The sequence below is a fragment of the Pagrus pagrus genome, assembly GCF_965226575.1.
Source record: "Pagrus pagrus genome assembly, chromosome: 6".
Lineage (NCBI taxonomy): Eukaryota > Metazoa > Chordata > Actinopteri > Spariformes > Sparidae > Pagrus > Pagrus pagrus.
Genome location: NC_140190.1, coordinates 22,158,864 through 22,172,528, shown reverse-complemented (window position 1 = coordinate 22,172,528; position 13,665 = coordinate 22,158,864). Strand labels below are relative to the sequence as shown.

Below are 13,665 nucleotides of genomic sequence, written 5' to 3'. Positions count from 1 at the left end.
GAGCGTCATTCTGGGTTGTTGGTCCTTAGTGAGATCATCAGTAATAGCAGCCCTTGCAGTCATTTAGTTGAAAAAATATATTAAAGGGGCTTAAAATTATACTTATCTCATTTCTACTGTGATTATGCTGGTTCTGCTATGCTGCAGTGATGTATCGGACAGATAATCCTGACAAGCATGCTTAATGGGTCGAAATATTGATCAGTTGTCAGTAAAAACAGATCGAATCAATAAACACATGGGGATTCATGTTGATCTGTGGGTAGGCTTTAAGTTTTTCCTTTTACACTTGAAGGAAACATACTAATGAGATAAACACAAGCCACCAGTCAGTATGCCAGGGAGTCATTGCAGTGGCTGGTATTATATCAGATTTTTTTTTATATGAAGTACAGTGTCAAAGATTTTTTTATTAATTTTTTTACAAATGATTTGTCTTTCTTTGACATTTTGTATTTTTTGTTTTATTTTTTATCTATTCATATTAAAATTTGTGAAACTTCTTTATATTGCTTACATTTGTTATATATTACTTTTTTATATTAGTTTGATTGATTTGTTCAGTTTATTTTTAGCACTCTGTAGCATGAGTTGTACTGTAGTTGCACTGTTTTACAGCAGTGTGCATCTTCTAACCCTATCCTATATACTATTATTTCCTGTACGTAACCGTCAGTGTAAATTATGTCGTACACTTCTCCTTAGAAAACTACATCCAGGGGGAGAGTCTTGATCAATATGTGATTGTAACAGAGCCAAACTGGAGCACTGAGAACTGATCAAATGTCTATCTTTAGCTTCACATAAATGGGAGGAGCAATAATCAAGATCTTTAGTGTTTTAGCCCAGTGCCAGAAAAAACAGAGACCTACGGCAGGGAGAGCAAACAGCAAAATTTAATTTGCTTTGTTTTCAAAGGTCAGCAGCAGGAACACTTTGCTAAGGGCAGTTGGAGCTGCAGTCGGGCTTCCTTATGCACTAAATTCATTGTAGCCTTGTGTTTTGAATGATGATAAGCACAATGTAATTTCAAAGAAGGTTGCTGTAATTTTAGCTTTTGGTGTGTCTGCTTTCAGAAAGGCGAGGCTGCAAGGGGGCCTGAAAGAAATGTAAAGGAATGCATGCCCCATGTACTTGTAATATCTGTAATACACTGTATTTGTGTTACATCATATGTGTGCACATTATGAAATTCAACACAAAACTGTTAATCACCTCTCCTGCTACAGGCCAGCTGTGTATTAATGTGGTATCTACAATGATGATTAGAATGCATGGACAGAAATGGGACAGTGCACTGAAGAAAAGGTGAAACTGTCAGGATCCTTATAGGCTGACAAATCCACTCGACTGTGGAGGTGTCTTGCATTCGTTTTTGTTGTCTAGCCAACGGCTAAAACACCAGAGCAGCTTTAGCCTTGAAAACCAGACAATATCACACTAGCTGACGTCACAAGTGGCCTCACTGTCCCAGAGGAGGCTTGAAATGAGGAAAGAAATATTTCTGTCCAATTACAGTAGCTTTTAGAGGCTGATTTTCAGGTTGTTGTCATGCAGGCAGCTAGCACCTCAGTCTCACACCTCACTGATAACCATGAGAGTGTTTTCTATTTGTGTCAGTAGTTTGTGCAAGGAGGGGACGTGTGTTTATTGACTTAATGCAAATGTATCTCTAAATTTATGCACAGAAACTTTTACGAGAATAGAAATATCATCATGAGGAATGAGAAACAGCAGGCCCATCTAGCGAGCACACAGTGTGCTGGTGATGGAGGCTGATGTGCACAGCGAGTGTACATTTGGGAAAAGACACACAAATAAGACGGATGGCTTTGCTTTGCCCCAGCGTCTGTGGAACAACTGCTGCTCTAGCTGAACTGATTGTTGAACGTCACTTCACAGCTAAGTTAATGTGCCAGGTAACTATGCAAATGCTCTAAAATGCAGCATGCATAAAAAGGGAAAAGAAGATATTTTTCTCACCTTACTATTTTATCTTCCTATGGTAATGGAGTTCAGCTGGGAGGATGCAGATGACATTTCTGGGTACTGTCAGATTAATGTAGACGAAAGAAGGAGGCATGATTTCTACTTTTTGTTTTTTTACCCCCTCAGTGGCGGCTGTGGTGATCTGTTTTGATAGGAGGACATGACTGAAATAGCAGTGGGCTCATCTCCAGGGAGGAGTCGGAGGCCTAGCAGGGGTTTTGTAGTTTGGCAACACCCATATATATATATATATATATAGATAGATATAGTCACTGGAGACATTTGAAGGGGCTTGTATAAAAATTTTGACCAACAACTATAGGCCACCTTCAAGCTGTATTGTTGTAAAGTTTAGAAGCTTCAAACTGTTTCCAGTGTGTGTAGATGTAGAAAAGACACAATAAATGGAAAAAAAACAAAACAATGAACTAAGTGTTTTACAAAGACCTCGGAGCAATAATCCCTGCTGATCTCAAGACCTTAAATTCACATTTGTGATTTGCTAATGCTTCGAGTGATATGCTTAAACCGTCACACCATGTATCTGGATTGAATCTCACAAAGTGACAGCATCATTATAATTCACATTATCTGGTAAGAAACAACCATCCATTTGCTGTTTATATTAAAACAAGAAGACTTGTAGGAAATAGCAGAAGTATCACACTGTGACATGAGCAGGAGCGCTTTGAGCACCAGCTGGAGGCGGAGAGGGCACTCGGTTCCCATATCTGCCTCTCCGATCTATGAAAGTCTTGTGTCAATAAATGGACAGACAGGTGGAAAATACATCTACTCCCTGTGTCTTTGTGCCAAACATCCACGTTAAAAGCCACTTTGTTGATTGTGCAGCAGGGTCATTCGCCACACAGTCCTTGGTGGATGCTATATGCAGCCTGGGGATGGAAACCATGAGTGCTGGCTGTTTATAGAGACAGGAGGGAAGGAGGGAGGGAGGATGGGGGGAAGAGATGAATAAGAATGATGGGGGTGGAGGGAGAGATAGCCAGACAAGTGCTGCAAATAATCTTAGACTGTTGGCATAACATTTAGCTTTAGTCTGATAATGTGCTGTAATAACTTTGATTATATTTGCTAGTTCCAGATTGTCATTGATTCATCTACTAGATATCACAAAAACTGTAAAATGTAGGGCGGCTGTAGCTCAGGAGGTAGAGCAGGTCGTCTAGTAATCGGAAGGTCACTGGCTCGAATCCCCGGCTCCCCCAGCTGCATGTCGAAGCGTCCTTGAGCAAGATACTGAACCCCAAATTGCTCCTGATGAGCAGTTGGCACCTGGCATGGCAGCCTCTGCCATCAGTGTATGAATGTGTGTGTGAATGGGTGAACGTCACAAGTGTTGTAAAGTGCTTAGTCAGTAGACTGGAAAAGCGCTATAGAAATGCAAGTCCATTTACCATTTAACACACTTTGAAAGAGCCAAATTTGACATATTAAAAAAAGTTTGTGATTTTTTTTTTCAAAGAGTCAAATTATTCAGTTCAACATAAAAGAAAACGTAGAAAACCAGCAAATAATCATATTTCACAATTTGATTAAAAATGACAATTTTTTAATACTAAAGCTTGAACACCTTTTTTTGCACTGACTAATCTGTAGTATGTCATAATCTGACTAATCAGCACTTTGAAGATGTCAGCCTAGCCTCTATGAAACTGTGAAAGCCATTTATACTGTTTTTTTATTTTTAGATAATTATTCTATTATTCATGCCGTTGTCTGTTGAATGCTGATATGCTTATTTATCCCTCAAAATAAAAATAAAACTAACCATATATGAATGAAATATTAGATACAGAGTGAAAACAAGAAGTGCACAGATGGATGCATCATCACCATCCTGCCGTTCTCAAATATCTTTTGTTCATCTCTGCACCAACTGCTGCCATGCTGCTTTATGGTTTCTGGCCCTGACCCACTTTCCTTAGTGGTGGGTGACGTCACTCGATGATATGTCTTTTCTTTTTTTTTCAAAGGGTGCATCCGTGCAGCAAAACAGAAATGTATCATCCAAATCCTGTGTGTGTGTGTGTTGGTGTGTTTGTATGCATTGGGCACGTTGTTACTGCAAGTGTTACAGTTGATAGCTCACAGTGCAGCCACCTGGACAGTACAGTCAAGGCCTAATTTTAGCATCCACAGGCACAAACGCAAACTGACACCGTCTCTTTGTCTTTCCCCTGCCACACTGACACAGGCTCTTTCACTGTAACACACAGCGAGGCTGAAGGTGATGGCTGTCAGTGGCCATTTCTGGATGTTTTCTCATGCCGTGCCCCCTTAGCTTTCTGTTCCTGCTGCCACGTAATAAGACAGGAGGGACATCACCAGTTCTCTCCTCTTGGCCTCTTCTTTCAGATTCTTCCTCCATCTTTGGGTCAGAGGTAGGAAGGTGAGAGAAGTGCTGTCCTGAGACAAGCAAGGAAACTGTAGTTGGAAATGGATGGCTTTAGAGAGATGTAGTGGGGGACTCAAATGGTTTTATGTGCACTTGTTGTTCTTGCTTGTGTGACATTCTATAAAACCATGTTTGTGCAAATGTAGGAGCCTCTGAAATCAATTCCAATCTCTAAATCTTAAGACATGCTGCTTCATATGTAAAGGTTGATCATGAGAGTGCAGCATAGTAGCTGCTGCATGGAAGAATATGGTTCTCCTCAGCACATCCTGAGTAAATAAATACATCTATCTCATCACTCCCCCTGCCTCTTCTCAGCGATGCAACTCAGTTTTGAGATCAGATTTTCAGCTCCACACAGCTCTGCAGAACAGTGCATGAATAAAATGGAGGCTGCATTCACATAGCTGCATGTCACGTGTCTCCTATTAGAGCATTTTCTGCCTCAGAAATGTTGCAACAGTGCGAGGTCATTGTTGGTCTATCTGCCAGCCTTGAGCAGCTTTTCTGTCCTCACCTGCTTGCTCCTCCTATTCCTGCCTCTCAGGGCCCAGGAGGGTGAATGAGTCACTCCAACCCAAGAGCCTTTTAAACCTCCTGTTTGCAATATGTCTGTCTATCTCTCAGTTTGTCTACTATATGTCTGCCTGTCCCCTTGTCTATTTACTGTTTCTTACAGCCTGTCTGTCAGCATGTTTTTTTTTATTTTTGAGTCTGCACTTTTATGTGACTACGAGCCTTCGTCCTGTTCTGCTAACTACGTGTTACCTTGTCGTCTAATCTGCATACCTGCCTGTCAGTGGATCCACATGCTTCTCCTCGTGCTTTGTCAGCTTGACACAATACCCCAAACAACTCAACGTACTGTCGTCACTCTTTAACTCCTTCATGCCCTTTTTCCACCTAGCGTGCTCTGACATGCATGCTGTACGCTATCATGTTTTTCTTTCACTTTTATGGGGCATTCAGACCAAACTCAAGGCGAGTATTCTCTTGGCTTTTGGTCTGAGCTCACTAATAGACAGAAATACAAAGTCACTGAATTAGATTTAGAAAATGTGATCACCTTTCAACAAATGAGAGTTCAAGAAGTTAATTAAAAGCTGTCATATCTAAATTCATATTGAAAAGCAATAAACATCAGATTTTTTTTTTCTCTTCTGCATCTAGATCTCAATGGTGTATTATTGTCCTCTCTACTTACTATGCACAGCAGCACAGGTCTCCCATCCAGAGTCTGGAGTGGCCTGGCCTGGTCCGCTTTGCTCTGCTGTGGCTGGCAGCACAAGCTGTGTGTGTGTTTTGTTGGTTGGTCTATAGAGCCTCTTCATCTCTTCCCCCTTTGGAGCAGCTTGTTAAACAGCTTCTGCTCTGCCTGTCTAGAAGTGGAGCTCTACTTTAAAGAAAAGCGTTCAAGTGGGTGTGTGCTGTAGCACATATGTGCAACAGTGTGTAACTTACATTTCTGTGTGTCTGTGTCTGTGTCTGTGTGTGTGTGTGTGTGTGTGTCCAAAGCATGGTGTCCCTTCCAGTTGAGTTCTCTAACTCTGTGGCTAACATAGCTGCAGCTAATGCTCTGGGAAGCAGACACAAGCAAGGCCAAGGGATCACAATCACAATCACACAATAGGTGCTTAAGATTCACTCATAACACTTAACGTTATGGTATGTTTAGGCAGCAGGCAAATCCGATTTGTTTCTCAAATCAGATCTGAAAGACGGAGTGTCTGCACTTTTTTTGTAAGTGATCATATCTGAGTTTTGTGAACAGACATCACCAAGGAATCTGCATGGGTTGCTGTGGTGACAACACTGGTGTCAATCCTACAACAATCCACAACAACAACATTTTGGCCTATTATTAATATTTACAGTACACACACACACACATACACACATACACATACACATACAATATATATAACATAATAATAACAAGTCCCAGGTGTGAATCTGCATTCTGAATGGAATGAGTTTATGTGCACATGCACTGGATTAATAATGGGAGAAAGGTATAAATGCTGTGTTTCAGGGTGGTTCTTTTTGTGGAAGGCAGTGTTCATGGAGACCTCCCTCTGTTGGTTCAAGGGTGGACCTCACCGTTATTATAATAATAATAATACGCTGTGTGGTGCTCTGGGTGGTGTTCCTCCTGTTGTGAGTTTGTTTTCACTTCTTGGGACCCTTTCTAAAGTAAGCTTCCCACCTCTCCAAATTTATCCTGAACCCTAGATTTTGAAGTCCTTTCAGTGACCAGATAAACATTACCTTTAAAATACTTCCCCTTCCTTTCTATAGGCACTTTTTTAGTAAATGTCTTACTCTGGTCAGTCATCGTCACCCTGTCATCCAGGGTTGTTTTTAGGTTTGGCAGTGTCCTGTCCTGTTTGGCTTCATGTCGTATGGCTGTTCCTAGAATTACATTACTGTGTCTTGAGAAGAGACCACTAATTACGTTAGCACTTGTGCTAGCATCCCTCTGAACGGAAGCCATTAAGTCATTAAACAGTGTGTACTGCCTGCTCTGTTATTTCCCCCTCTGTTAATTAACCCCTGCCATATGCATTCATGTATTCTTTCACATCAACGTCATCCAATCAGATTGAGGTCCTGCTGTGATCTAAACATGAAGTAGTAAGTAAGTTACTACATTATTATCAAATTTCGCTTGTCAGTTGACTCATGTGTGAACACAGTTTGTGTGTGTTTGAACTGTTCGTATGCAAAACGACTAAAATATTAAACCTAATTTTCTCAGAGTAATCCTCATCCAGCTAATGAAAAAATAGGAAACAAATAAACAAAGTCAAGGGAAACAAAGGTAAAGACAGTAAAAATAAATATTAGATAGATTTAGATAATGCAGAATGCAGAATACAGACTTGTGTAGCCATGGTAAGGCTGCCATGTTCACACTGACACATGCACAAAATGCTTTCATTAGCACAGCTGTAAACCTGTCAGCTCTTGCTTGGGGGGAAACACTGGATTCACACGAGAAGGGAAGAGACTTAAGGAGAAAAAAAGAAGAGAGGCCAACTGAGGGTTAGAGATATGGAAAGGTATTTATTGAAGACATAGTCTGAAACGTGATCGCAGCATAAATAAATGTTCAAATTGGATTAAATACAGCTTGCAAAAATGAAAGTGCAGTTTAAAAACGCACAACATTCAGAATCTTAAAAAGTAGTGTGCTTTGGTTTGCCTTGATGGTGCCAAAAGTGAAAGAGAAGTCGCTAGCTTGAAGCAAGCTGCTTTAAGACAATGAAGAAAATAAAGTAGTATCATGGTGGATAATTATGTTCAACCAGATTTTGACATCGAATCAACAGGTAGCATTACACAGAAAAAAGCAGAAAATAAATAGAAAACATAAGAAATGAAGCATCAGCAGAGATTCAGACTGAACCTATAGAAGTTGTAGCTGAAATGTTAAAACCTCCTTGGCTTTGTAGAACAGCTGTTGAGCAATTTAAGCCCCCTCCATCTCTTAGGCTACAGGCTGAGAGCACACTGAGTCCTTGTAGTGAGGCCTCTGACAGATGCCACACAAAGATCCGGGAGAGGGAAACTGTCAAGCCACAGAAACAGAAGGAAGAAGCAATCTTTAGTCTAGCTTCACGGAAATGAAACCTTCAGTATTTGAGGGACACAAAGTAAACCTCATGGGGAGGAAGTGTCTGTATGTGTGCACGAGTGTTGAAATTTCCTTTGTATCTGTATACAGAATGACCAAACAACTCTCAAACACCCAAACAAGCAGTGTGATTGTTTCAGTAATCCCCTTACCAGTGTTTTGTTCGTAGAAACACACTTAAAAAAATGAAGTGTTTGGTTATTTATTGCTTTGCTCAAGCCCACAGCCGTCTCTAATTTCCACTTCCAATATATATTTTATAGATCTCCTCTTTTTCTTCTTCTTCTCTAAATAATGACTTTGGTATCTTTTTATACAAACAGGTGCTGCTTCTTAACACCTGATCTTCTAGTGTCAATGAATATTCATCAAGCTCAGTTTCTTGACATGTGTGCATGTCTCTGCATTTGCTCTTAACATGTGTGCCTGCCTTTTTGAATACGAGGACAAGCCTTTGTGTTTGTGAATGTGCCTCCTCTTTGCATATTCAGTGCTTTTCTTCCACAGTGGGACATTTATTTGAGCTTTGACAGTGGTCATTCATACTTATCATGGCCAACAGGCCTCTCTTGGATCGATTTCCTGCTTTGGCTGCAGCCATGCTGATGCAAAGATTAGTGTAGTAAAGAAATTATATGAAATGTAAGAAATGATGACATAAGTCTTTAATTCATGAGTGGCGTCCTCACTGGTGTTGAATTTGAATACCAGATGAAGACCAAGAACCCGATCATGATACCTTGCCTGTGTGTTTGTGTGTGTGCGTTTTCATGTGTGCGGTTTAGCGAGAGGTAGCATCAGGTTCCTGCCTCTTAAGCTCAGTGTGAACCTGCATGTGGTATGAGGAAGAGATCGGTTGGTCATGAGATAATGTGATGAGTTCACAACCAGACAAAGACGAAGAAGAATGAGAGTCTTGTCAGAAAAAAAATGGAGGGGGACAACTGGGCTTTCATCTGGGGTAAGGGCAAGCCAGGAGCTTTTGAGATGTGTTTGTTTGGCATAATTGTATAGTTGAATGAGTTAAATGAAACATACTTAAAGTGACCTAGAGCTAGAGGGAGTGTGATTGAACTTCCTACTTTTGTGTAAACAATTTCTTGCGAACTTCTGTTGTTAATTCAGTCCAGATGACATCCTGATTGATCTTGAGTTGGCAGAACACACAAAACATTTCTGCAAATCTGTGGTGAAAGCTTCATTTTCAGTTTGTTGACTGAAGAAAATAGAGGGCAAAATAAGGTTGAGATGTTTGATCATTGCGTCAAGTGTTTTGGAGGTTGTAGTATTCCATGTGCTAACTTCTTCTCTTTTGTATGCTGCTTTTGTCCTGCGCTTGCACTCAGCTGGGGTTAGATGTGTATACTGTCGCATTCTTTACCAGTGTTTGTGTCAAGGTCCTGAGTTTGCATTTAAAACATCAAGTGACCAAAAGTTTTGTCAGGGCCAAAACACACTCTCACACTTGTTGCTTTAACAATACAGCAATCATTACCTCCACCACAGAGGTTATGTTTTCACCCGTGTCTGCTTCTGTTTTTCTGGTTGGGTTGTCAGCAGGATTACACAAAAACTACTGAACCGCTTTCTGCAAACCTTCTCTCAATGCAAGATTTTTTGACATTTCTGCTTATTTCTCAGGGAATAATGCATGAATCTTAATGGAAGAAACAGGCATAGTCAGGTGGCTGGTATCTATGAGTGAGTTCAATTTCATGTGGATCCTAGATCTAGTGAGCTTAAATTATGGTTAAGCATTTATGGGTGGTTTAATTTTATGAGTCATACAGCGCTATCAAGTTTGATATTGGATTAGGCTTGACTGAATTAAAGTGGACTGTTGGGCCTTGGCGGAGGTATGCACTGTACAGAGTGCTGTTTTAGTTTGTATTGTTGCACCTTCATTAGGGAAGCTGGAGAACACATGCCATGGTCATAGCCATGCTGTCACGTACAAAGTAGAGGTGGAGAGACAGTGAAGTGAGTTTTTCCAACTTAGTCGAGGGATTCAAACTGGATCTCATATGCTTTGTGTCGCATTGTCAATTGAAATTTTGTATATTATCAACTCGCTCTCTAAGCTATTCTTGTTAAATCCTTGGCGCATTGATTTGCACAGTGCTAATGAGTTTTCCATTCCAAGATGATGCCTTGGGAATTGCATGGCTGTTTGTCCATCTGCGATGACCATGAACACATTTTTAGTTATAAAAGACAGCCTTTGCCTTCACAGTGATTCAGCAAGTCACTCAATAATACATAAAAACGTCACCTTTAATCTCCAGGTTGACAGATGCAGGACAGCTGAAGCCACCTACCCTTTGACCCACCCACAGACACCACCTTTTAGTCATGCCTTTGGTGTCTCTTCACACAGTAATTCACCCTTTTCCTATTTTTTTTTTTCTCTTCAGGATTGAAAAAACGTACCAGGAAGGCCTTCGGGATACGGAAGAAAGAGAAGGACAATGACTCCACGTAAGTCCTGATCTGTCGTCTTGGTGTACTTTGTGAACATAAGGCATGAATGCGTGAGCATGATAGTTGTTGGTTCCTGCAGTGGAGCAGAGAGCTGAGTGAAACCACTGAATTATGAGTTATTTTAAGAAAAAACTGATACATGGCTGCAGGTCGTGCATATTACAGCAGAATGAAAGGATTAGAATAAGTCAGAACAATTACAGGATTAGTATTGAGTACAGGTCTTGTAAAATAAATGTAAGACTGCTGCTTCCCTTACGATTCACAGCTGAAGAGTCAATTGTGAGCCACAGTGATATATTGTGTATTGCATTGTATGAATAAATCTATCTGAACAAATCCTTTATGACAAGCTATTATGGATTTACAAAACAATGGGCATACTTAAACATCCAGTGCTTGTTTGCATACAGCTGAAATGATGAATTCTAAATAGACCCGTTAGCTTAATTATGAAATATTTGTTCAGGATCTTTTCGAAGCATGATAGTTCTCCAGCCAATCTGTAGCTGTGAGACATGTAGACTTAGTGTAAAATGTTTCTGTGCTGTGGTGTCTGTGAGAGTCTTATATTTGAGTGAATAAGTGTGTGGGTATGGTGGTATGAAAAGCTTTTCTTTGAACACTCCAATTAAATGTTTCAGCTCTGCTAAATAGCAAAGCAATTAGTATCAAAATGAAGAGCTCACATGTTACGTGACTTTCGTGCTCTTCTTTCTTCCCTCCTCTTTTTCTTTTCACAGGGGGTCCCCAGACAGAGAAGGGGGTGTAAGTAACAGAAAATATTTATTATATATCAACCACTTAAGTCATTTATAAATTACTATTCACTCTCTAAGTCTTGATCTTGAGCTGTAATATTTACTATCTGTGTTCTTTTTACTTGCCAGGAACCCCAAGAGGTTGAATCGGTACTGAACTGTAGACTCTAGTTCTTTGGGTAGACTAACCTCTAGAGTAATTAGTATAGAGCTTAGAGGTTAGACTTGTAATAGACCTCACATTGTGTTTGTCCATTCATCAGTCAACTGCCAGTGTTGCTGATTCAGCAATCTTTTCATTAGCAGGCTCTCTGAGGAGGCTTTAAGTCTACAAAAAGGGCAACAGAAATATCCCATAAGTCCTCTGGGGTAGCTTGAACAGACTTAAATCTTGAAATATTACGCAGTATTGTCGTATCATATTGGATAATAACAAGAATCATCAACATTATCAGATCTTTAGCGACCAAACATTCAATTTAGTTTCAAGAAAACACAAAAAAAAATCCAAAAATGACATTATTTTGACCGGGAGTTGCAAGCTTGAAAGTGAACACAACCATGGAACAGATTAGTGCCTGTAAGTGGAAAATGGGAAACTATGGGACAGTTTAATGTGACATGACATCAGGAGTGCACAGGATAAAGGTTTATAGAGTAGAATTGGCTGCACCACAGTTTAACTGATCAGTAGCTAACATAGAAACACATTCAGTGGTAGCACAGTAGTGCAGAATATACTGTACCGTCATCGTCTGGTGGGATTTTAATCAAAGCATTTCTCTGTTCTCAGTCTCAGAAGAAGACCAACGGGGCCCCTAATGGCTTCTACGGAGATATCGACTGGGACAGATATGTAAGTATAAGTATGACTGTAGGATTATATTTACAGTACATACTAACTTCAAACAGTGTTTGGTCCTCACCAGCTCACTGCTGCTTTGTTTTTCATTTGCTTTAAATGATCTTAAAGTATTGATCCGTGTTATTGTAAAATCAATGTGCTATTGACAAATTTGTGGACAAAGCATGTTAAAAGTGGTCAACAACAGTATATCAAGTTGATGGTTTTAATTATCATTTGCAACAATATTGTGCTTAAATTTAACATCCAGATTATGACTTTGTCAATATGTGTTTAGTCATGTTTCATTAAGCAGAGAACCTTTCATTTGGTGTGAGCAGAAGTCTTTGTGTAATTAATTGTCTGAATATGTCAATGGGAACCTAAACTGTGGCTGAATTAACCAACGGTACTCTACGAACCAACTGCTGTTTTTCTGTAAGCATTTTATTCACATACAATGATCACATACAAACTCTTTAGTTTACAGTTATTTCACTGTTAACAAACATTGAAATGCATTATAAACCATTTATTCAGCAATTTTAAAGGTTTATAATCATCAGTTGTAACTTTATAATGACCATCAAAATAATGTTTATAGATGAACTGCACAGAATGTTTCAACCATTTACAAAAGTCATTAACTTAAGTGTGATTAAACTATTAATTCACTTTCAATTAATGATCGCTGTTATAAAGTGTTACCAAAGAGAGTTTATACTGAGTCACTCTTATGTGTTTCAGAACTCCCCTGAGGTGGATGACGAGGGCTACAGCATCAGACCTGATGAGGAGTCTGAAGAGGGAGATATCCTCAGAACTGCTTCATTTGTCATTCAACAGAAATCATTTGTATTATTTTATTTTAAACTGGTGCATACTGATAGGAGATTGGTTTGTGTAGTAAATATCATTCAAATTGGAATCTACTTCATCCCCTCTCAAATTATGCCGAGGCTGCCAAATCAGTGGAAGCAAATCTGTATAATAAAATGTCTCGACCCACACACAAACAAAATAATTACAAACATTGATGATAAAGTGCGTAAGCTGCTGAACGAAGTGTAAAAACGTCTAATTAACAAAGATCTAAATAAAGGTAGTAAGGTGCAGTGCATAACGCAGCTCCAGAAGAATGAGTCATTGATGCAGCAGATGTGACAGGAAGTTCAAAAGAAGTGAAAAGCCCCACAACATCTTTGTGAAGCGTGGAAATATTACTCTGATCAATTTGCTGATTCCCAAACTGTCAGTTCATACTGAGCAGAGACACTGCTCTTTTTTTCAATTTTCTCTCTCTCTCTCTCTCTCTCTGAGTGTTTGTTATGATAATAAAACTATATCCATCACTTTGATGTTACCTCCTCAGTAGGTTGTAAATTTAATCTGATTCAAAAGAATGTGGGCGTTCATCCTGTGGGCATCAAATTGAATCCAATATTTGTAGTCGGTCTTGCCTAAAATGTACATACCTCTCAATTAATTCAAAAGTAGTATTTAGGTTTCAATTTCTGTCGTTTTCCAATTATTC

General features: G+C 39.6%; 1 protein-coding gene across 18 annotated transcripts in view; it reads left to right on the top strand.

Moving 5' to 3' along the window:
* The window catches only part of sgip1a (SH3GL interacting endocytic adaptor 1a), an 82,910-nt gene that overhangs the window by 38,918 nt on the left and 30,327 nt on the right, over nucleotides 1-13,665 (top strand). For 13 of the 18 annotated variants that reach the window (XM_084355849.1, XM_084355843.1, XM_084355852.1 and 10 more), the window contains 5 exons: nucleotides 10,460-10,523; nucleotides 11,270-11,294; nucleotides 11,417-11,437; nucleotides 12,081-12,143; nucleotides 12,879-12,942. In XM_084355849.1, coding sequence (XP_084211975.1) covers nucleotides 10,460-10,523; nucleotides 11,270-11,294; nucleotides 11,417-11,437; nucleotides 12,081-12,143; nucleotides 12,879-12,942 — 237 coding nt within the window. The remainder of the gene's footprint in view (nucleotides 1-10,459; nucleotides 10,524-11,269; nucleotides 11,295-11,416; nucleotides 11,438-12,080; nucleotides 12,144-12,878; nucleotides 12,943-13,665) is intronic. The other 5 variants (XM_084355848.1, XM_084355840.1, XM_084355856.1 and 2 more) reach the window with 3 other exon arrangements.